The sequence below is a fragment of the Bubalus bubalis genome, chromosome 11, assembly GCF_019923935.1.
Source record: "Bubalus bubalis isolate 160015118507 breed Murrah chromosome 11, NDDB_SH_1, whole genome shotgun sequence".
Classification (NCBI taxonomy): Eukaryota; Metazoa; Chordata; class Mammalia; order Artiodactyla; family Bovidae; genus Bubalus; species Bubalus bubalis.
The window spans coordinates 67213271-67237517 of NC_059167.1; the positions used below are offsets into that span (position 1 = coordinate 67213271).

At 55.4% G+C, this 24247-nt stretch overlaps 1 protein-coding gene across 5 annotated transcripts; it reads right to left on the reverse strand.

Moving 5' to 3' along the window:
• On the reverse strand, positions 1 to 24247 carry BAHD1 (bromo adjacent homology domain containing 1). 5 transcript variants are annotated; one of them, XM_044925208.1, is made up of 7 exons: positions 24225 to 24247; positions 7402 to 8844; positions 5068 to 5450; positions 3966 to 4125; positions 3492 to 3568; positions 2664 to 2764; positions 1 to 2194 (listed from the first exon to the last, which is right to left on the reverse strand). In XM_044925208.1, exons 2-7 carry the CDS (start codon positions 8828 to 8830, stop codon positions 2005 to 2007), a joined length of 2340 nt encoding a protein of 779 aa, XP_044781143.1. In that variant the 5' UTR covers positions 8831 to 8844; positions 24225 to 24247; the 3' UTR covers positions 1 to 2004. The 5 variants fall into 5 exon arrangements, with proteins under 5 accessions (XP_044781143.1, XP_025151693.1, XP_025151694.1 ...); XM_025295908.2 differs by lacking the exon at positions 24225 to 24247 and adding an exon at positions 22920 to 23046 and having other exon boundaries at positions 5068 to 5447; XM_025295909.2 differs by lacking the exon at positions 24225 to 24247 and adding an exon at positions 22920 to 23046 and having other exon boundaries at positions 2664 to 2755.

Consider the following 24247-nt stretch of genomic DNA (forward strand, 5'->3'; position numbering starts at 1 on the left):
TCCTTTTCTAAATTAATACAATTTCTCAAATTTATTTTTTTCTTAGAGAAGTACTTCTAATCTCTGTCAAAAGGGAGGTGAGGAAAGGTCCTCCCTCCCTTGTAAACACTGAAATACAGATCTGAGAAACCAGGGTCGACACACACAAAAAGTGCATTTTACAAAATATCAACTAAAATATATTTTACATGAATTATGCTTCCACTGAAATTCTACCAGCTGCATTTTCAGGTTCGAAAAATATTTCCACATCTAAGAGATTTCAAAAGCATTTAAGTTCTGGGCAGTGGACCCCGCCTCCCTGGAGGAGGCCTGACCTCCTGCTGGGTGAGGCTGGGCTCCTTAGCAGCTCCCACTCTGCCACCCTCTCTTACTCCCCCACCCTCCTTGACTGATGTTTTCCTCCAAACAGCTTATTCAATAAGAAGGGACCCAAGTTTCTTCCTTTGGGGTTTGAGATTGGGTTTCCCATGTATGAATTCACCTCTGAATGGTCCAGGCCTCACCTGAGCCTGGTGACGAATCAGGAGGAGCTGTCTGCTCAGGGACAAGGCAGGGCTGGGGACTGCTGGGTGTGCCCTCAGGGTTTGCTTCCACCTCCCTCTCCAGCTCCTGCCCAACCGTCCTCACCCAGTGCCACCTACTCAGCCTGTGGGGTCCGTGTCTGCCCCTCTCTAGGGGAGGGGGACCCAGTGCTGCCCTCCTTGGCTCCTGTCCCCAAGGTGGTACCCTGCAGAACTGCTGAGCATGCGCCCAGCGCCAGGCCCAAGCCATGCTCCCTCTCCTCGTCAGGCTCCTCTTTGGTACAAATAGGAAAGAACCAGGCTGCTCCAGCCCCCACAGAGTGCCCCAGGGCCAGGGCCTAGTCCTGGCATGGACAGCAGGGGGCTGAGCCTCCTAATCTACTCTGGGGAGCGGCATGAGGTGAGAACAGGGCCCCTTGGCAACAGGAACAAACTAAAAATGCAGGTCCTTAGCTCCTAGAGTGAGTGGCTGCAGCTCAGCAGGTCTGTGGACTGATACAGTGTTGATTCTTGCTGGGATGTAAATTAGTGCAATCTACAAAAGACTAGGGAAAGGGGTGTCGGGGGCAAAGGGAGCCACAGCACTCCTTTGGTTTGATTTCAGGTGGGTGTGGCTTGAAGAGTCATGTGTGAAGTTCTGCAAGAGGTTTCCTAGAACCTCCAAGTGTAAGGCAAGAGGAGAAGTCTTCAATAAATCAGGTAGCAATTTTCCTTGCCCCCTGCCCCCACCCCCTCCCAGCTCCCTTCTGCTCTCCCAGACATGACAAAGCCCGCGTTAATCAGTTAACTTCTGGGAAGCCAGACCTGCTGGGTGGCCTTCACCAGGAGGTGGACAGGAAGCTGACTCCCACGAGGGGGCCACACCCATGACTGTGAGGGCTGGTAACTTGTCCCAGCACCAAGGGCTACTGCAAGGGCAAAGGAGGAATGCCAGAGAAAGGCCCCAAGTCCAGCAAGAGAAAGTCAACGCTCTGGGAGCCAGACACTGGCTCTCCAGGTCTCAAAGGAATGGGCTCGGAGCTGTGCTAGAATCTGGGAGAGCCTGGTCCCAGGCTAATGGGGAGGCAGCGGGTCACAGTGGGTGAGGTAAAGCTGGCTCCCATGCCCCCTTGAAGGGCCCAGGGGAGGATAAAGAAGGGCATGGTTCCTGAAGGACCTTCCCCCAGTCCCTCCAGGGCCCATGCCCCTCAGGCTTGGCCCAGCCTCAGGGAAGACTGCTTCTTTAGGAGCCTCTGCCCATGGACCCCAGAGAGGCACCCTGGGCCAAGCTGAAGGTTCTGATGCTTTTCTTATACCCTGGCCTCCCCTTCCCTCCCATGGGGCCCAATCCCACAGAGGCCCCTGCCCTCCCCCACAAGAGAACCACAGGCCAGCCACCTTGAGCTCCTGTGGCCCCTTAACCAAGTGCTGTGCTTCAAGCAGTGCCCCCTGCCCTGAGCCCCATTTGCCCGTGGGCAGCCCCAGCATGGGTGTGAGGAGGCTACTGGGGGTTCTTGAGGATGCGGCCATGGCGGAAGTCATAAACATGGCGGCAAAGAAACACCAGCTCAGGGTCCGTGTCCTCGGGCACCGTGCGGTGTGGCGGGGTGGAGTAGTCCACAGATGGGGGCACCAGTGCTGTCTTTCGGCTGGGGAGCCCCTCGCCCCGGCGCTTGGCCATGGCACAGAATCTGCAGTGACACACCATTCACAGCTGTCTTAGCAGAAAGACCAGTTCCTTCTCCACCCTGCCCAGAGAGCTGGACATCCCCTCCCGCCTCCACAAGGGCAGCTGCTGCCTCCATTCCTGTCCTGGGGTTTATGCCCTCTCTGCCAACCACCACTCCATCTTCTTGGTCACTGGGGACCCACACCTACCGAACCTCCCTACCAAACACCTGCCAATTCTCCTTGATTTCCTTCTGACAGCAGTACTGTGACCATCCCCACCCCTGAAACTCTGTCCCAATTCACTCTGCCTCAAAAGGGGAACAATTTTATTTTTTCTCCTATAAAAATCAGATGATGGAAGCAGACTGGAAAAAAGTTCTAGGAGGTCAGGTCCAATGAGTCAAATCCCCTTGGGGATCACAGGCAACCCACAAATAGTCTGGGGAGTCTGAGGGGAGAGGCAAGCCAGAGGTACAGGGCACCACCCACCTGCAGTACTCGGCAAAGGTCAGCACGTAGCACTTCTCTTCGATGCAGGCTACACTGTTCTGGTCTTGATGTCGCGAAGCAAAGACTTCATTCTGCAAAGGCTCAAGGGGAGACAGAAGGAGGTTGGCTACCAGGGTGGGACGCACCTAACTTCAAGAGCAAGATGGACATGAACTCTGCTGGGACTCCTGACCAGAAATAGATTAACTCCAGCTAGCGCCCAGGAAGCCAAGGAGCTTCCCTGGAATTTCAGCCTAACTGTTCTCATCAAACAGCCCAGGGCATTCCTCCTAGGTCCTGTCCTTCTCAGGAGGAGCCAGGTGCCTGCTCCAGCCCCTGACTGACATCAGCCTCCTGACCCCCAACAACTGTGCACATCCTCCCGGTTAGAGGAAAAAGGTCCCAGAAAGGGGAAAAAGAGCAAAAGGGAGTCCAGTCTGGGGGTGGAGCAATCACACCCAGATGGCGTCACCTCTCCGAGTGCAGGGCTTGGGAGATACCCATGTGTGTCGGGAGAGTGTTCCCTCCCCTCCCTCTCACGCTGCAGACACTAAAGGTGTGCACTCCCCCTTCCTGTCACCAGGAGGACGTATATACTTGTTCCCATTCTGGCACCCCCTGCCTTAGGGGGCCCCTTTCTGCCCCGCCTTTCAGGACAAAAGACCCACTGAAACATGAACTGGGCAGTGTTAGCAAAAGAGGCTACAACTCAGGCCCTTCCCCAGGTTCTCTGTGTCCAAGGTGACAAGTCCAGGGACCAGACCAGCCAGGCTGCTGCCCCATACCATGCTCTCCATGCCCCTGCCTCCCCGCCACCAGGCAGCTCACCTCGTGCATGCTGGGACTACGGCCACCCTGTAAGTGCTCTGGTCTGTAATACCACAAGAGGCTCATCATCAGCTCTCCTGAGGGAAACAGAAGCAATCAGGGCTTGAGCTGGCAACTCCAGAATGACTGAGATGGGCAGGCGGGCTGGCCACCTGCCCTGGAGGCTCATCCAACTTCAAAGCCTGGGCCAATCCTGTGAGCTCTGGCCACCCCATCCCCTGCCTTGGGCCAAGTCTGGTAACTCAGTGGCTGAGAATGCTGTTAGGCGTGGAGGAAGGAGAAAAAGGCACTGACAGGTGAGGCAGGGTGATGGGTGCCCAGTCCCTGATAGCTGGAAAGGTTAATGAGCTGATCCAAGCCCAGCCCAAGGCTGTCTGCAGCCCTGAGCAACAGACAGACGCTGGCTTAGAAGGAGGCAGACTCTGCTAAGAATGTAGGACACTAGTGCCCGGCTGAACTCTAGGCAGGGGGTACCTGATTCGGGGTTCTCCCAGAGGGCAGAGATCTTGGCCACATAAGGTGTGGACGTCTTCCGAGGGCCTGACTTGAGCAGGACAGTGTCCCGGACTCGGATCGTCTCTCCATGCCGCTCCACTGCCTGGTAGCTCTTTCGGATGGCTGGTTCCGGTTCATCCTGAGCAACAAACCAGGGACACAAACAAGGCTTGTGGGGCCACACTCAGCATGGGGAGGGAGTGATGTCGTTTCCCTCTGTGATCTCCTCAGAGCACTCAAACCACTGAGGACAGCAGACTACAAAAGCGGCGAGCGCTCTGTCCCCTCCTCCCTGAGCCTGGCTTTCGGGGCAGAGTGGGAGAAAGGGCGATAAACGAGAGCAGAGGTAAGAGAGTGACTCGAAACTTCTGGGGCTGTGTCTGAACACCTGACCCCTGACAGCCGGCTTTTGCGCTCCAAGCCCCCAGCACCGGGCGGTCAAGTTTCCTAATGGACAGTCTGACTTTGACTCTTAAACCACCACAGTAAGTGGTGAAGCCTTGGGCAAATTAATCTACTGCTAAGCCTGTCTTCAAATGAGGGTAGTTACAGGACCACAGGGTGCGGCGTACCTCACAGGGCAGTGGCGGGGATGAAAGTGGATAACGCATGCAAAAACTTCACTCAGTCCTGGCCCCTCAGAAGTGCTCAATACATTTTAGCTGACATTCTTTTCATCATCCCAGACATTCCTGTGTCACTAATTTCCTATGCTTATCCCATTTCCCCTGTACATACTTATCCAAAAAGTCTCCAGGGAAGTCCTCTACTTTACAATCCAGGAAGAGAGGTGAAGACTCATCAGGAGGCCTCTCTGAGAGTCAGTGATGGAGATGGAAGCCACCAGCTGTGACTGACTGTGTATCCCCTGACTCCCCAAGGCACAGGGCACCAGGTCAGGAGGGGCTGGGGGAGCAGGCTGGGCCAGCGTGATCACTTCCCCAGGGTGAAACTGAGCTGGAACCTCTTGTCACCTCTCAGAGTGGCCAGAGACAGGGGTGGCTGGGATCCACCTCGCTGCAGGTCCTGTGTCCCTGCCACCACCCTCCCTTCTCCCCATCGGCTGGGAGCTGGCGCTCACCAAGACATAGACGGCCTTCTCGCAGGCAGCCCCGACGGGCACCCAGCCATTAGTGCGGCGGCGGCGACGGCGGCGGGGGCGTGGGCGCTGGACGCGAGGCTGCTTGGGGTGGCTGGGCCTGCGGGCGGCCTTGCTCCGCGCAGTGTGCCTACAGCTGGAGCCCGTGCGCAGACCTGACTTGGAGCCACTAGGAGGCTTGGCGCTCTGAGGGCACGCGCGGGCTACTGTCTGGGGCTCCGAGGTGGGTGTCTGAAGATGGGGGACGGGCTCTGCTGCAGGTGGCACGCTGGGCACAGGGCACCCCAGGAGGGGGTGGGCAGGTGAGGCAGGGTGGCCGGCTGCCGGGAGAGGAAATTCCAGCTGGCCCAGGGATCTGCAGCCTTCTGGGAAAATGAGAGAGGGAATCAAGGCAGGTAAGGACAAGCAGTGAATCCCCAGCACCTCTGCTTTCAGAGCCTGAAAGTGAAAGTTGTTCAGTTGTGTCTGACTCTGCGACCCCATGGACTATACAGTCCATGGAATTCTCCAGGCCAGAATACTGGAGTGGATAGCCTTTCCCTTCTCCAGGGGATCTTCCCAACCCAGGGATTAAACCCAGGTCTCCTGCATTGCAGGCGGATTCTTTACCAACTGAGCTATCAGGGAAGCCTGCTTCCATCTTAATTCTAAGTGTGAACCCAAAGGCCAATGCAGTGGCAGGTGGGGTCAGAGGCCCTTAAGGTAGATGATCAGTGACTGCCAATGGTTTTCCTTGACCTTGGGAGACTGGCCCATAGACATCTCCATCTCCTCTTCTAGCCTGAAAGAAGTAGAATGGGAACAGCATCTCTAGCTCTGACTTAATATTCCTTTTCTAAAGGCCTCCACAGTGATTGGGAACAGGGGATCTGAAGCTAGATGAGGATGTGAGTCCCTGATCTGCCACTCCCCAGCTGTGTGACCTCAGGCAAGTCACTTTACCTCTCAGTGCCTTGCCACAAAAGCAGTAGTTTCGAGTATCATGTAGTATGTCCTAGGCATTTTTCTATCAACTCATCTCATCCTCACAACAAGCCCAGGAGGTGGGTGCCACTACTCTCATTTTACAATTAAGGAAACTGAGACACAGAGCAGTTACTGGTTTGTCACACGATCGATCACATGGCTGGGGAGAACATTTCAGTCTGGCCACAGAGTCTGTGCTCAATTAACATGCCATATGGCCTCCAACATATAAAGCATCAAGAAAAAGCACCTGGCACATGGTACTTACTGGTGTCCCAGGGCAAAGGGCTAAGGGTCTTGGGTCCCACGGGTTAGGTGACTAAACTTAGGGAGTGGTACAGAAGAGAAATAAAAGCCTAAGAAGAAGCCTGTTCTCATTTCTCCAGAGCTCCTACTCACGCCAGAACCTGAAACAACCAGTCTGGCGAGAGTCAAGCAGTCTATTAAGTTGTTTTATAGACCCCTTCGAGAAGGGCTGTGGAGGAGAAGGCAGAAAGCCCTGAGAAGGCATGGCCCCTCACTTCACCAGCAGCATGGCAGACGTGCTGGCCAGCATGGCTCTGGTCATGTCATTTCTGCCTGGAAGGGAGCCTGGAGAGGCATGTGAAGACACTCCTGCCAGTTTAGGGGCAGAGAGATCACTTAGAGCTGTCTCATCAGCTACAGCATGAGCTCTCAGTTGTCTGATCTTGCTGAGAGGGTACACACCAAAGCCACAGGCCCCAACAGCAGCCTGTCTGTTCTCCGGGTGTGCCCACCTGGTCCACACCTAGCAAGGCGATACTAAGTCTGAGCATTACTTCTCTTTCAAGGCCTGCACGGCCAGGATGAAACTACCCTAATATAGCTGGCACCGCCTACCAGGCCTAGTATCCACCATCCCTCCCATGGATACTGCACTTGGTTGGCAAGCAGATGGTCTGGGTTCCTGGGAAGTAACGAATTCTAGTTTTCCTCAAGGAAGGCAAAAGGGACATGGGAACAATATGGCACAAGTGCTAATTTCAACATCTAACTTGCTACTCAAAGTCTAAGAATGGGTATCCCAGTGGGGAGGCAGGAGAGACTGTCCTTGCCCTTTCTACCACCACAATGCTGCCAACTGCCAAGTTGAGAAACCTCTACAGACAGCAGGGACACAGCAGGGCTGCTGAGAACTAAACATGGGCCTCTTTCCTGGGAATTTCCTAGGCTGATCGCACAAAATCGGGGAATCCGCCCTTCTCAAAACCCCTTGCCTTCCCATGCAGTTGTAGATGCGAAGGCACCCCACCCCAGTCCACGGCCCACTTTCCTGGGACACCGCGTCTCAGAGATGCCCTGGGATACCCCACCTCTAGGAAGGCATACCTGCTGCAAAAGGCATTTTGTAGGGGCAGCCGCCACAGGTAGTGCCGATGTGGGTAAGAGACGTGGACAACATTTCACAGATGCTGTAGCCATTTGCTCCAGTATCCTCATCGGAGCAATAGCGAGAACCCCATGGAGGGTGCTGGAAAGGGGTGCCTGCAGGCACTGAGCTTGGAGCCAAGAGAAGCCCCTCGTTAGGTGCAGCCACTGGGGACAGCTTGCCCTCAGGGAGCATGGGGCAGGAAGAGTAGCCCCCACACTGCAGCCTGTCTTGGCTGCAGTACAGATAGAAGTTGCCCAATGCGGTGAGCTCAGGCCGACCATACAGGCCATTGTAGTCAGCAGGGTTGCCAGGCATCGGGAGCGGGGAGAGTTGCGGTGTGGGGAACGAGGGCTGGTGCAGTTCCTGCTTGGGGGCAGGTGACTCCTCGCCTGGGCGCCCAGGCTCCGGCTTCAGGGCTGCCTGGCCCCCCATCAGCAGGGGCAGCTGTGGGCGCAGCCCTAAGGGGCTCTCCAGAGCCTTGCTCAAAGGCTGGTAAGCTGGCTGGCTGGCTGGCCCACGAGGAGGGGAAGATGGCCAAGGCTCCTCGGGGCACCCTTGCCAGCCGGGTGGGCCTGCAGCCTCCCCAGAGCTGCCAGCCCCCTGTCGGGCCTTGGGATAGTTCTTGCCGTTGACCTTGGCCCACTTAGGCCTCAGGCCCTTGGGTGCTGGTGGCTCTGCAGAGTGCCCATCTGCTTCAGGGTGGGCACGAGGCGGCCGCAGGGGGAGCTCCCGCTCCTGGCTCAGCTTCAGGAAGGCAGCTGCATTCAGGCTGGCCAGTCTCTTGGGAGTTGGATCACCATCTCTGCGGGCCCCTTCATCCGGTGCCAGCTCTGGAGATAGGTCCCGACTTCCTTCTCCAAGGTTCCCAAGCCGGGGCCGCTTCTTAGAGGAGGCCCAGCCTCCAGTAGCCCGGTCACGGTCCCGGCTGCGGTGGGGGTCTCCTCCTCGGCTGCGGCGAGTGCCCGCCACGCTACTGGTCTCCTCCCGCTCCAGCAGCAGGTTATTGAGGGCCTCGGCGTTGAGGGAGGCCAGGCGCCGCTTGCGGGGCTGTGAGAGGGCAGTGTCCTCGCTGGATGGGGTTGGGCTAGGGGGCTTGGGCAGGTCGGGGGGCAGCTCATCAGCCTCATCTGCGCTCCGTGGACCGGCCACATTCTCCAGGCGGGTCAGCAGCACTTTGCAGGTCTTGGGCTTCTCGGGAACTAACGGGCGCTTCCGCAGTGGGTAGTTCTTGCGGCGCCCTGTAAGATGCTCCGGGCTCTCAGGAGGACCTGGCTCCACGCCCTCTGCCCGCTGCTCCACACTGCTGCCTTCCATTTGCAGGGGCTCCTGGCGGCCTGTGGGGCCTGAACTCAGCATGGGAAGAGACTTCCTCCGAGTGTGTGTCATGGAGTATCTCCAACCTGCAGGACAGAAACAGGCAATGAGAGAAGCCTGTCCTGGTCTGCCTTCTCCCCCACTGAAGCCCTTCCAGCATCCGCTACAATAACTCTGGCCTACCCTCACTGCATTTCCAGCCTGGATTTTCTTAGGACCCCTCTTCCAGAGTGCAAAAGTCTAGTGGGGTCAGGCTACCAGCAGCTGTGCATGGACTGGCTACCCCACTCTCCTCTGAACCAAGCACCTGGGGAGCCTATGGCGCGATGCAAACCCAGAGTCAGAAGACAGAAAAGGCTGGGGACAAAATATGCAGCTGTTTCCACCTGTTTTTCTCCCACTGGATATTCATCACAGGACAGGAAGAGACTCTTGAGGACACTGAAGCAGGATAGTGGCTTGGGTGGTGGGAGTCCATCTAGTCCCTCAAAGACACGATCAATCCCTCCCCCTTCCTGGGGCCTCGGAGATTGTCCAAGGAGGATAAGGAGATGGACAGTGAGAAGCTGAGATGAGGAACCTGCCTGCTGGGCTGTGGAGAAGGCCAAGTCTAGTCTGTGAGGACACCTGCCTGGCAAGTACAGTGGACGGCCATAACCTGGGTATTGCTGCAAAGCCCCCTGAAGGGTGAAGGCCTGGCTGTGAGGAGCCTGTGAGGGGAGGTATCACCCAGCCCCTGGAGCCAGCCCCACCTTAGTTCAGATTCCAAACAGCCCAGTACCTGGGGGAGGGATGGCAGTAAGGTTGGGGCCAGGGTTCCCAGGTAGGAGACCCACGGACCACACTCTAGACCTGTGGTACATCCTTAAAAGTCCACCAGCCACCAAGAGCTGGGAAAAGAAAGTACCAAAGGGAAGAACTGACTCAGGGGACAAAGCCGCTCAGCCATGTTAGTCCAGCCCTTTTTATCAGGACTCCCTCCAGGTAGGCAAGATGCCAGAAAGGGGAAGGATGGAGGAGAGAATCACTGGAAACCTAGAGCCCCAGGACAATGCCCATGACCAGGCATCACCCCCTAAATGTGCATGGCAGACACCCCCACCTCCCACATACCTAGGGCCCCCTGAGTCTCCTCCTAAATGAAAAAGTAGGCTGTGTGCAGGAAGCTGGCATGGCATAGGCATTGAAGAACTGAGGGGCGGGGTGGGCGGGTGCCTCCCCGGCCCTTCCCCGGGTGGTGGTCTGTTCACTCTCTACCTATACTCCAACAAAGCAAGGTGATGCCAAGTAAGGTGTCAGACTGGGCTCTGCCCTCGCCAGCATTCTGCGACCCCCCTCCGGCTTTTCAGCTTAATTTCCCCACTGCTATTGTTATTCACTCTCACTCCGCAAGAGGAGCTGGGAGCAGTCGCTGCAGGGCCAGGATTTAACCCTCAAAATCCCAAGTCCTGAGCCCTTCTAGTAACTCCTGTGGCCTTGGGCCAGTGTCTGGGTTCACTGGGTCTCTTCTCTCCAGAGATAAGCCAGACTAGCCGAGAAACAGCGCTTCGAAAACCAGGCTGAGGGCAGCATGGGTTTCCCTCACCCCTGAGAACGAACTTGGAAAACTGGAAAAGGGAGGCAGCATGCCAGGCATTGCTCTGGCCACGTGCGGGGACCTGCATATCCAGAGACCAGGCCCCAGGCAGGATAGAGAGTCACAGAAGGCAAATCCATTCATTCCTGAAGCACAGACTGCAGTGCTCCTGAAAAATTCCAGGCATCTGCTAGGCTCCCTAAGACTTTCTTGCTTCTCATCAGGGAGACCACCCATCCCTGATTGCTCAGCACGCTTATTAGCAATGCCTCATTTCACCTTCAAAAGCATCCCAGGTGCTTACAACCCCAGGCCCTTCCCTCACTGGCAGGGCACCCCTGTGCCAGAGGTGAAGGAGCAAGAACAAGGAGAAAGACATCTGTACTTCCTGGGGAAGTCCGCACCCAGGCCTCCTCCACTCCCAAAAGGCCTGGAGAACAGGGAACAGATCACAAAGCTGAGCAGGGGCCAAAGCCCCTCAACAGGCCCCAAGTTACTACAGCAATCAGCCTGGGAATGGCTGGTGGCCAAGGCTGAGGTCACCTGGCCTTTAAGGACATGGACACTAAGTGCAGAATTAAGGAGGGGTAGATGAGAAACGGAAAGCGAACAGAGGGAGGTGTTTTCAAGTCTGGTCAATGAAGAATTCTTAGCAGACCGAGGAAGGACTTGGTCTGTTCTCCACCCCTAGTTGGCTGGTAGACCAGCCACATGCATGGATGGCCCAGGGATTCTGGGATACTTGGTCCCACTCAGTCTTTCCCTCTCAACATGAAAGATTAGGAGAGGAGCCTTCCACTTTCTGGAGCTGTCCCCAGAACCTGAGAACTTGTTTCCTGCAGAGGATTCACTCTTATATCTCCCTCTCAGCCCTCCAGTCCCTCAGGGACACTCACTGTCCCTGAGGCTAATGCTCCAGGGAAGCCTCTAAATCACAGGGTGCAAGTCACATTTCCAAATCAAGCATAAAGGCCTCCTGCAAGCCTCCCCTGAATCTGCCAAATCTTGTCACCCGCAGAACAACTCCCAGCTCTCATGTGGTGCCTAAGGCAGCCACGGCACTCCCTCACAACCCCCCAGGAGAGGCTGGGGTCTCTGCTGCCTACCACACTCACTCCAGGCTAAAGAGAGTGAGTCATGCTTTGAAGCCAGATGGATGTGTGAGAACTTCGGCAGCAGCTTTTCCCTGGGGTGGGGCTGGGTGGAGGGGGCACCCAGCCTGCCAGGGCCCCTCTAACCTGCAAGGGGGCCTACCTCAATGGGGGAAGATCCCATTGAACCAGGAAAGCTTGGTTTCCCTTCCAGCCCTGCCAAGCCCCCTGCCATCTGTCTCTCCCACTTACAGACCAGGAACTTCCTACCACTGCCAACACACCACCAGGGTGCCTAGGTTCTCGGACTACCTTCCTCTTCTTTGGGAAGCCCTGTCCTCCCAGGGACAGGTAGTCTGGGCCCCCTTGGGAGAAGGTTCCTAGGAGAGACTCCCTAGGGCATATTACAGCTTGCCGAGACCATGTCAAGCAAGCTGTCACTGAAGAAAACCAGTCTGACAACTGCCATGAAGCACAGTGGCCGGCTGGTGGTCCTCAGAGCCCAAGACACATCGAATCACAGGTTGAATCCAAAATCACAAGTCTGCCTGGCTGGGTGAAGTTATCTCCACAGAAACAGAAAAAGGGGAGTTTGCCCTCAAACAGTAGCAGCACCTTATACCCAGCCCCCACCACCCACTAGGCCCGGTGGTGCACACCCCAAGGTACTGTGTGTGAGAGCAGGTCAAAGGCCTGGAGGAGATGGGCCACAGGCACCAGAGGGGAAAGGAGGAGGCGGGTAGGGGCCTGAATGAGCAGATCAAGTCTGCTTCACTCCTGCAGAGGCGGCACTGGGTTGGAAAGTGGCCCTCAGCCCTGCCAGTAGGTCTCCCTAAATTACCCGGCTCTAGACCACACCCCCACCTCACCCTTAGGGGTTCAGGACCCATGTTCCCCCCAGTGCTCTTCCTGAAACTTCTCTTACCACTGCACTTTAAATTTTGGCTTTCGGTCTTTTTGGTTTATTCTTAATGGGTGGGAGTACTTGAGGGGGGTGTCTTAGGCAAGAGCTGACCAGGTGGCCCCTTGGGTGAGGGTCAAGAAAGGCCCTGTCCCAAGCCACCTCCCTACAATTACAACTAAAGCCACGCAGCTGGCACCGAGCTAAGCACTGCCCACCTCTGCAATCTCTTTTGGAATAATCCCCACCTCTCAAAGGAATAATACTTTTTCATGGACATTGAGTTTCTTAAAGCTTCTATCAGAGAAGAAAAGCAGCAAAAGCACAAAGGCAAGCTACTGTTCTTTTAAACTCAGCTGATGTTACTTCATGGAAAAACAGAGAGGTGAAGCTGCTGAAATTCTTGTGATAAAGCCAGATAAAGATGCGGCTGGTATCTCTTGAATCCCCCAGAGCTGGTAAAATGGAAAAAACCAAAGCTTTGAGTCAGGCAGACCTGGATTTAAATGCCAAGTCTGCCCATCATAAATAACTTACTTACATTTGCTGAACTTCAGATTCCTCATCCCAAAGAGACACATCAGAAGGAACCTTACTTAACAGTGGTGGTGAGAATGATACTAGTCACCACGCAGGAGCCAAGCAGAGTAGGAACCCGGCAGGCCAACATCCTGGGGATCCCACAGACAGGGGAGGGCAGCCCAGCCGTGGCCCTCAAATCCCCACACCAGGAGTCCAGAGCCAGCGGAGGTGGCGAGAAATCTGAAAATGCAGCCTGCATCTGAACCCTGCAACTGTTCCACTGAAAACCCCCGAGAGTCCACCCCAGGGAACACGGCAGTGCCACTGCTTTCCTGAGAAAGACCCAGTGTGAGGTGAACTGTGAGGGGCTCAGTTTACAATGCAGCAAGACGGCAGGGGCAGAAACTGTATCCCACAGACCCTGAACAACTGCTCCAGGCCTCCAAGAAACAAGAAAGGCGAGATCTTCAGATGCTAAAGATCCAGGGGATGGGATCAGAGAGCATGCACTGCCTGCTGCCACCATCTGACTGTGGCTTCAGCACAGGCACCCAGAGAGAGCAGAAGTCTTGGCTCTGGCAGCTCAGAGCTCAAGTCCCAGGGTTCTGCCCCTGAGGAGAGAAGGCCTCCCTGGTGCCCATTCAGCCTCACTCGCTGTGGGTACTCGATTCACTCTGCAGTCAGGCTGGGCTCCTACAAACACCTGGGCAGGAAGTGCCGCGGCCGACCAAAGGGAACTGGCCAACCCGTCTGGATGCGGCTGTCCCCGGGGTCTGGCGGCCATCTGAGGAGCTGGGTTCACCTGGCCTGGAGGCACCAAGCCCATCTCCGGTCTGTCAGACCACCTGCTCCTCAAAATTCACATTGGGGGCTCCCAAAAGCCCAGAGAGGTGGGAGCAGTGGTACAGGAAAGGTCCACCCTTACCAGACACAGGGTCCAGTGTGGCAACCAGCCCAGTCCCACAGCCCCAGCGTTGGCTACTCCTGTTTGCTCTGACCCTCCCTGCAGGAGCGCCCAGACACACAGGTGTCCAGAACCTCCAAGAACTTCTGGCTCTGGACACAAAGTCAGATGTCATGCACGTGTGTGCTAAGTTGATCCATATCCGACTGGTAAAGAACCCGCCTGTCAATGCAGGATATGTAACAGACGATGGTTCAATCCATGGGTTGGGAAGATTTCCCTAGACCATGGCAACCCATTCCAGTGTTCTTGTCTGGAGAATCCCATGGGCAGAGAAGCCTGGCAGGCTACAGTCCATAGGGTTGCAAAAGAGTCAGACATGACTGAGCGACTTAGCATGCACACACAGGAATACAGGAACAGTAGAATAGGTGGAATCTCCTCTTTCTCACTGGCAACAGTCAGTTCCTAGTCTTAGGGCAAGGCCCCTCCTGCAGGGAGGGGGCTGAGAGTAAGGCAGACAAGACTTACCCCTTGGATCTAGAAGTCAATCTATACACACAGCCCCCTGAGCTGGGACAGTGGGCAGAGAGCATTGTATTTAGTCATATCGCAGTGCTCTGCTCTAAGAAACTCAAATCTGACAAATTAGAAGGTAATCACATGCAATACAAAACTAGTCTTTAGAGGCTTTCTTTTAAAGGCACAGGTCCTTGCCAAAGGCGACTTGCCTTCCCCTAGTTTCTTTCAGGTGCCCTGCTCCAGTGTGCACCAGGCAGACCTCTCAGGGCAGGTGTCGGTCTAGCTAAGCCAGAGCGCCCCCCACTCACGCCCAGGCACATGGCACCTCTTGTGACCTTTGCTCATTCGGCCAACATTTTGCTGGCCCCTCACCACAACTCAGCGAGGTGAGACCCACACAGGGCTGGAAGCCACTTTATGCCGCCACTAATCCCAAGTGGGCTTGATCAACGAACAGCTTGAACTTCTTGAACCCTGGTTTCCTTATCGACACAGCAGAGTTGCGAGCACCCGGTTAAATAAGAATGGTATACAACAATGGTGATCAACACAAGCTCATTCTTGCCCCCTACACGTCAAGTTATCAGGCAAAGAGCTGAAGAAAAATGCAAAACAGACTGGAAATGCAAAAATGAAATGAAAAAATGCAAAACTGAGAAACTGGAGCTTGAGCTGGTAGGAAGACAGAGAACAAGAATGTGTGTGAGGGCTGTGGCAGAGTGCTCAGAGCTTAGTGGAGAGAGCTCAGCTCCAAGGCAGCTTCCCAGAGGGCACACCCGAGCCTCGACTTCCAGCTTCTTCCTGAGGGGCTACTTCATGCCAGGTGTACCAAGCCCAGTGGGAAATGGACAGCACTCTAGAAAATTTGCTTCACAAACATTTGCAAAGGGCAGGAGACAACGGCAACTTTCCCCAGACTGCCCACCACTGGCTCCATACAGGATTATTCCAGGCTGAGGGACAGTGGAGCTCTGAGCTAAGTCTCCCGCAGACCCTCCGCCTCTCAGACTCCACAGTCCGCAGGCCAGAAGCAAATCTCCCTCTGGGGCAGGACCTATTTGTTCCTGGCAGTGAAAGTGCGGAAGAGATACAGCAGGAACAGGGCCACGGAGCCTCAAGGCTCAGCAACAGGCCCACCAGGAGGAAGCCTCAAGAACTGATGCCCTGTTCCCCACAAAACACAACAGCTCACCAGCCTGCTCCAGGCACTTGCCCAGGAATGGCAAAGGATATGTGGCTGGTTCAACCACCAGGACACTCCAGGAACCAATAACTTAGATGTCTAAGATGGCTCGCCAAGACCAGAGGTGCTATCTAGTGTCTTGAACGAAGAAACTGGCCAACCAGGCCAACATGGGAGCTCTGCCCTCGGGCTTCCCAGCGAAGTGCTGACCTCCTGAATGAAACAGCCGTGGGGAACAAGACCCAAGACCAGGCCTTCCCAACATTCCGCCAGCACGAACTGAACCACAGGCAGCCCCTACTAGAGTTACAGGCACCTAACCTGAATATCTCACTAATTAACTAAGTGTTTAGTGCCACTCCCATTATGCAAGCTCTACCAGGACAGGCAGGGTCTGCCTTCCTTACCAGTAAATCTCATCCACAGGGCTTAAGAGCTTGCTGAACAAATGAAGATCTAGCTGCCCACCTGCTCCCCTTCATATAACATTTCTACCCTAGACTGATGGCACCACTTGGAGCCCAGGACAAGAAACTCTGACCTCAAAGCTCTCCCTCATCCCCAGGAGTCCACCATGCCTCTTCAGTGTAATCCACAGTTCAATGGGCTACTTTAGGAATTCTCTCATGTTACACAGCACAACCTTCTTCCACTACCATCCTTCTCTCTTCCAACCTGCCCAGCTATCTCGGGAGACTATTTCTCTCATTGCACATCTTACAGTCACCATCACTCTCATTCATCCTTGCCACTCCCCACCCCCTGGGGGCTGTTATCATCTCATCCTAGCAAGGAGAAAACAGAAGAACAGAGAGGTAAGAGAACTTGCCCACATTCCCGCACCATCAAGGGCGGAGGCAGGGCGGCTGGTGTCAGTCCCCAAGTCCACGCCCCGAACCGCAACACAGGATCGCTGCTGAGTCACAGGCCAATAATCCTGCATGTGCAATTTTGCTTTTCTGAGCTGTTTTAAGTATTGGCATTAACACATTATTAGTTTTTCCTGATTTTTCACCACAAAGGAATTGAAGATGTACTACGATTAAATGGCATCTATGTACTGGCCAGGGAACATATACATAATTTTACAGACTGTTATTACAGAAAAGTCTACTCAAGGTTCCCAGTATGTTCTTAGATGCACTTCTAAAACAAACCCATTTTATATCCTTGAAAGGGGTAGGGGCTGCAAAGACAGGTTTTCTTGATTTTACAGTAAATCTAGGAAAAGAATCTAGAGTCCGCACGCCCCCCCCCCCCCACATCTAACCACGTCTCTTGAATCAGATGAAATCTCCAGCATGAACTGCAATGAAGACTGAAATTTGGTCATCACACTCCAATCAGCCATCTTAATATTCAAAGACATATTACCTGACCTCTTGGCTACCTCTTTGGGCTGAATAAATTCAAGTCCTTCCAATTCTCCCTGATAATCATCTCTTACAGTCATTTCATCTATTTTACAATTTTTTCTACACTCTGTCCAAACTGTGTGAAACCCTCCAGGCAGAGAACAGCTCCGCCCCCAATACTGAGATAGGCTTGCAAAACCTGACTCCATCTTCCATTCTGATATACACATCACAATATCCTGGCATCAAGCAGCACCCTAATACGTTTCCTGTGTTATCTACAAAGATCCTCTAAAAACTAAGAATTCAACTCTAGGGCATTCCCTGGAGGTCCAGCAGTTAGGACGTGATGCTTCCACTGCTGGGCTGGGGTTCAAATCCTGGTTGGAGGACTAAAATCACATGGCATGGCCAATAATAATACACCTCTAAACCATCTGACCAGATGAAAACGTGATTAACAAACTGAATTTTCTCCAGACACTTTTAGACACTCAGCTGCAGTTGGAGAAGGGCTTAAGTGTGGGCCACCCCTCTCCTCTTCATGCAGGAAACTGAGAGCTGCATCTAAGGAGGGTAAGGCCTACACAGGCTTTGAAGATGGGAAGAACTAAGGGTGGTCAGCACTGCTCCAGATGAGACCTGGGCATCACAGAGGCAGCAACACACCAAAAAATGTAGACCCTGAGTTTCTGCCTGGCTTGATCCTGTTAACTAAGACGAGTTACTTGTCATTTTTTTGTCCAGGTAACTTGGTTATTATGGTGCCTCAGAAATAAGTTCCTGTTTCAAACCTCAGGGAAGCTGAGAGAAAAAGCCATTCTTTTACTCCTGATGCTTGCAGAGGATCTATCTCAAGGGTAGTGTTATTTTTATTATTATTATTTGGTGGGAGGCTGAATCAGGTTAATAACCACCCAACTTTGCAGGTGTTTCTCACTGGGAAAAAGGGAATCTGGATGAAAATCCTTCCCAGGACATGACACAAAGTCCTGGACATGACTTTGCCCTGAGGCCTGCTCACCAAACCCACAATCCTCAGACCCTCAGCCTGTAGACCAAGTTGCCTAGGGCAGGACAGCAATCCCTCCATTGGAACCCCAGGGCCAGGCTAGTGCTCAGCCACTCTGCAAAGCCAGCTCAGTGGAGCGAAGGGCACTTGCCTGGCCCTGAGCAGGCAGCCTGCAGCACCCCCAACTGCTGCTGCTCTTCCTCCCTTCTCCCTATTAGCTGGTTTACTGCTCATTAGTGGCAGAACCAGGAGGTGGGCAGGGGAAACATAAAGGAGCTGAAATTCAAACCAGTCTATTTTACTCCAGTTAGGTGCCTCCCATAAAACCGAGCAGGATTTCATCACCCAGGACCTCCCTGTCCCTTGTTCCTTGGAGGTCGAAGCAGCCTGAAGATGAAGCGGGAACCTGCAGAATCTCAGGACCCCAGGCCCCGGGAGCCTACGCTTCTAATCACTACAGGCTCTTGACTCCATCTTCTCAGGGTGAGCTGGCCCATCAAGGCTGGGGACCCGCAGAGCAGAGTGCTAGGGCTGCCCTCCGTGTCCAAGCGCACTCTTCTTGTCCCTACAAAGTCCCCAGCACAATGGCAAGTTCACAAAGGAAGTGAGTCCTGCCAGACTATGCTAGCAAATTCCCATAAATGCTTGGGCCAGGGTAGTACTGCTTATGTAAAATGCTTCCCCATTGAGAGATGCTGCCTTATTTACATTCCTCACAACCCATTCATAAAACGGAGGCCCTTTAATGTTGGGGCTGTTCGTATAATGCTCCATAAACCCGGCAGCTTCAACTGGCAGCCTTAGTTTGACACAGGCTGCCTCTCAACTTTTTCCCCTTAAGATTTTTTTTTTCCCCTCTTTAATGACTCACCTTGCGACAGGGCGCTCAGGCCAGATGTTGCCGGAGCAAGGCCAAAAGGAGTAAGAACAGATAAAAATGAAAACACACAAGTCCTCCTGAGTGCTGGGACGGAGAGGTGGAGAGAAATGAAAATAAATAAATCGAAAATCCCCACAGAACTCCAATGTGAACTACTCATGTTGAAGGTTGAATCCCTTCCAGGTTTACTGAAACTTCCTTTAAGGATGTCAAAATGCTCCCGAACTTAAGCCTCTACAAACCAGAGATGGTGTGGAGGGATTGTTTTTTTTTTAACCCCAAAGGAAAAGATAGAAGGTTCTTTCTGGTTTTTAATTTACATTGTGGATGAATAAAAAGGCAGAAAATTTCTCTGCTTCTTTGTAAAAGTGTTCCATGGGCTGTTGGATCTAAGAGGGGCAAGATTTGCTCAGAGTGAAGAAACTCAGACGAACCTCAGAAAAGAGGAAGGGCTGTGTTTTAGGACACACAGAGAAAACAGCCTGAGCAGCTGAGAAGAGAGGCCAGGAGATTCATTCAGAGGTAGCCTGTCTCCTGCTACTGTAGAAGCAAGGAGGAGAGAACTAGTACGGATTTTTTTTTTTTAATTGACGGGGGAGCGGTCTGCATTGCCATGGCAACTGTGAGGGGTGGCTTTCCCGCTTAGAAGGGAAATGCTGGTCCATTAATCATCAAACTGGGGCACAAAAGGGAGGTTTGGGGGAAAGGGGGTGGATGCAGAATTTATTTTTTCCACTGTTTAGACTCAAACCAGTCACCAGTCCCCTCTCCCATCTCCCCATGGTCCAGGGTTGGTAGTAAACAAAACATGGAAGTTCCGAGAGAGCTGGGATCATAGCTGTCCTTTCTGATGGGTCCAGTGTGGGGCCGATCATGCCTCCCATGTCAGCGATGCCCCTATAAACATCTCCAACATCAGTCCCCAAAGACCCATTCACAGGCCAGACCAGGAATCTTTCTCTTCTGCTCTCAGCACCGCGTTTTCTCCCCTATTTACACCCAGGATTGAGAAGAGATAAAACATATGGATTCATTTAGCATGGACAACAAGGAAAATTGCATAAGAGCAGCAAAGCCGGGTGGAGAGAATGGCCTGGTGAGGTAGGAGGAAAACAGGATTACAGCCCTTTTCCAATTCATGTCTATATGGTGTCATGTGAGCAATCCACAGGACAGACTCTTCACCAGCTGGAAAATCAGAAGCAATCATTTGCTCCCCATGCTAAAGCACCCCAAACACACCCTATGTATGTGCCTTAGGCAGAAAAGGTCGGAAACCACCAAGGACTCCATACTATCTGGAGTTCTAGGGAAACAGAAGGGAAGGTTTCCCCTCTGCTCCCACTCAACTAAGCAGTCAACTGCTTTAATTCATTCAATAAAAATGACATGCACAGCACTGTATCACAAATCCAGGAATACTCACACACACACAGGTTTAATACTCATACTGTCCTTATCCTTAAGAAACTTCCAATGGACAAAAGCACTCAAGAGGATGCCATGTTATAAAACCCAGGGTCACAATCTCAGAGGCAAGCAACGCTAGCCTGGAGTGGTCTAAAATGAAGAATGAGTAGGGTTCAGGCAGGAGAAGGAGGCAGCAAGGGACTCTTAACTGGGGACAACTGGGGAAGTCAAGAGGAGCAAAGATGCAGGGTGATAAACCTGCTCAGCACATCAGGGCTAGGGGAAAGCCTTAAGGGACACTGTCCAGGATGAGACTGCAGGAAACGGGGAGTCACTGTAAGTTTGTGGGTAGGGGAGTGACATGGGGGAAGGAGTGCTTTATGAAGAATGATCTAGCAGCTGTGTACAGAAATGGATCAGAAATGCCAGTGCAAACAGGAGGGAAAGGAAGGCCATGACAACAACATAGGCCTGACGTGGGAACAGCAGGGCAACAGAAAGGAAGAAAGAGAAGGAGATAGAAAGGAGAGAAACTATTCACTGGCTAAATTCTACAGAGCAAACTCTTAACTACTTGATCTGACTTGCATAAGTCTCCTGCCAGAGAGCCAAAGAGGGAACCATTGTTTTGGCCATTCTCCTTTCTGTTCTGGTGGCCAGAGCAGGTCACCCCCTTCTGATGCCCCCAGAAGAATCACATGCACACTGGGTAGCCCCGCAGAAGACACAAAGACCTTGAGATGCTTCATCATCCTCTGGATCTTAGACATACAATTAAATTCCCTCAGAAAAAACTTTGAGTCTCCTGCATGAGGTAATACCTCCCTTTCTTTCCCACAAGCCTCAACTCCACCCAGGCTGGGGTCTAGACCCTCCTGGGGAGAGGGACTGAGGGTGGCCATGAATTAACTCCATGCTCAGACTAAGCAGGGGTGACAGGCTGCTTTCCCAGAGATTACACTCAACCACAGCTGGGAGCAGCTCATCATCAAAACCTTCCCCCGGTGGGACCCGGATTTTTAACAAAAGTCTACACTCTAAACACCCTGAGTCTGTTTTTGTGGTCCCAACTCTTCCATTAAGTATGGGATCACAGAATAGAGCACAGGAACTCTAAGTGGGTTTTTACAACTGGAAAAACAGCACCCAGCTTGGTCACTGGTGGGGTAAAAGGGGCTCATGGCTTAAGCCACTGGTTCCCAAATGTCCTCTAGTTGGTCAAGGACAGTGGTGTTCCTCCAGAACACACGGTCTCTCTAGGGCCCCTTTCGCTCTTTTTCAGAAGGCACGGGCATGGAAAGGGTGGGAGCAAAGTCTCTCAGGGGATAGGAAACCTTTTAAACTTAATCATTAAATTCCTGCCTCAACTCAGCTTCTCCTTTCTCTCTGTGAGTACCTTCTTTCGCTGAAGAAAAGTACTGAAGACGGTTGTCCAGGAGCACTTTTGGGAGGTATCTCCTAGTCCCCAGTCCAACTCGTCTTCTGCCCTCTTAAGACTAGTGACAACAGGAGACTGGGAGATGTCCCAGGTGGGATTAACCTTTTGGGCAGACTCCTCTCGCTGAAACACCTCATTCCTGGCAGGCTCGAGAGCTCCTCACCGAACTGTCTCTTGGGCAAGTCCAGCAACCGGGTCGCCACTGGCCAAGCCCACCGCGTGCACACCCCCACCTCTGCCCCACTGGCTCGACCCCACTCTTTCCAGAACAGCAAGTCGATCCGAGACTGGAGTCGTGAGCCAGTGCCGCAGCTCCTCCCGGCGGTCGCCCCGGCCCCCGCAATCCCCGGGGCAGAGTCCGGCCCGGTCGCCCGCCCCTCGGGGTGGGTGGCTCGGACCCGCTCCCCTCCCCGACGCCACCACCTGCGCCCGCTCCGGCGCCGCCTTTGTCCGGCGCTTCGCCGCCAAGCGGGCCCCTCGGGCCCGACCTGACCCGGCCCCCGGCCCCGGAGAAGAGGCGGCGAGGCGGGCAGGGCAGGGCCAGGCCCGGCCGCGACCACTGGGTCCCGCTGTCACTTGGAGGCGGTCTGACAACTTCGATCCCCCCGCCCCACCTCGGACTCGGCCGCCGCTCCGCACGGTCCTCGCCGGGCCTCCCGCGGCCCACACTCGCTTCTCGAACCGGTTCCTTTCCTTCTTCGGCGCCTCCCTTCCTCCCAGTCCGATCAGGTCGAGTGTATACTACCCCCCGCCCTGGCGTGGCCCCCATCCCCTGCCCCCCCATCCAGCAATAACCGGTCAGCTCCCAGCGCGGGAGGGCGCCCCCCACCCTGTGCGGGAGATCCCGCGGCGCCGCCCCCGGCCGCGGCCCCTTGCCTCAGGGACCGCGATGGGGGAGGGGGCACAGGGGGGGCGGGGGCCTCGCCGCCCGCGCACTCGGAGGCGAGCCGGCTCCGCCGAGGCCAAGAAACGACCGGCGTCCTCCCGCCCTCCGCGGCCCGGGACGCCCGCGCCGCCGCCACCCGGCCAAGCTGCCACCCGGCGGCCGCCACCCACCCCGCCCCCGGCCTGCGAAGCGGGCGGCCCCCGGGGGCTGTCACCTCGAGGCGCTCCGCGCTCCCCGATGGCGGGACCGTGGCGCCGGACCCGGGGGAGAGAGGCGGCGCGAGCGAGCGGGCGGCCGCACCTGCTTCGCGTCGTCCGTCCGTCCGTCCCTTCCCGGGCTGGCGGGGGCGGCGGCGCTGCGCGCTCGGTGGGGCGCGCTGACGGGCGACCGGTCCTCTCCCCTTCACTCGTCTGCCTCCCTCGTTTGCTCCCGCCCGCCCGCTCGCCCCTTCCCCCCTCCTCGACCGAGGCCCCTATCTCACCGGGACGGCGGCGCGGACGGCGCGGCTCTGGGCGCCCGCAGGCCCCGGCCGGGCTGGAATCCGGCGGCTGGAACCCCCCGGGGGCGCTCAATTCCCGGGCTCCACGCTGCTGCGTCAGCGCCTCCTCCTGGGGGCCGGGGCCGGGCGGGCGGAGCGGGGGCCGCAGCCGGGCGGGGCCGTCGGGGGGGCGGGCGCGCCTGGCCGGGGCGGGCGGACGGCGGGGGCCGGACGGGCGGGGCAGGCAGCCGGACGGGCGGGCGGCGGGGGCCGGGCTCCGGGATCCGCTACGCCGCTCGCGGTTCCCCCACAAACTCCCCGAGAGCTGAGCCTCCGCCGCCCTCCTTCCTGCTTCCTCGTCCCCAGCCAATCAGCAGCGCGCCCCTCTGCCAGCTCCGCCAATCAGCCGCCCCGCCCTGCGCTGGCCCCGCCAGCCAATCCGGCCCTCGGCTCCCCCTCCCGGTCTCCAGCCAATCAGAACCGTGGGTCGGTCGTCCCAACGCAGGGGGCAGCACGAGGCGGCCGGGGGAGGCGGTGCGGGGAGTGGTGGGGCCTGGGGGGAGGGGTACGGTGCCAAGGGTGGTGGAGGAAGGTGGTTTTCTTTGCCGGCTTCTTGGATTTTCTCATCTCCGGAACATGAGCCAGTATCCCATGGTGACCCGACCCTGGAGCCCCAATCCCCTAGCTGATACCCCCCACCCCGAAATCTAATCTCACCCCCCCTGGCGGTCACCTCTCTCCATCCCTCGTCCCCCTTCTCCTCTCCAACACCCTCGGGAGAAAACTGCGGGCCGAGGACCACCCCCACGCTCGCCAGCGGCTGCTGCCCCCAGGGCAAAGCTTCGGGAAGACCAGCTGAAAATCAAGCGAGGACAACCCCCCTTTCCCGCAGAAAGGGCCCCAGACTCCAACGAAAGGGCCCCGACTGCTGAGAAGCCCCTCCCGCCCTTGCCTCATCTTTCCGACTTCCCTGCCTGCCACGTCTCCTTTCCTTTCAAGCAAGGTCGGTCCTGGCTTGGTAACCCCTCACCCGCATCTCTTTTTCCTCTTTCTCCCCTTCACCTACCACCCCCCACTCCAGCTCCTAATTCACCCTTCTTAGAAGCAGAGTGTGGAACCCTCATCCATTTGCAGCCGACAGCAGAGCCTGGTCTGTGAGTCCTTGACACCCACACACCCTCTTCCACCACCGCGGGGAACATCCGAGCTCTCCGGGGGAGGGAGGTGGGGGCGGGCAGCCTGACAGCCCAGGCTGGACTCCCTCCCTCGCGTCCCCAAGCGAGGATGGGACCAAGTGTGGACACTTACCTGGCTTCCCCCTAGTCACCGAA

Coding starts and splice junctions, on each gene's coding strand:
- BAHD1 (XM_044925208.1), bottom strand. CDS start 8,830: ATGACACACACTCGGAGGAAGTCTCTTCCCATGCTGAGTTCAGGCCCC. Junction 2,765..3,491: donor GTAGTCCCAGCATGCACGAG/GTGAGCTGCCTG, acceptor TCTCCCCTTGAG/CCTTTGCAGAATGAAGTCTT. Junction 2,195..2,663: donor ACCTTTGCCGAGTACTGCAG/GTGGGTGGTGCC, acceptor GTGTCACTGCAG/ATTCTGTGCCATGGCCAAGC.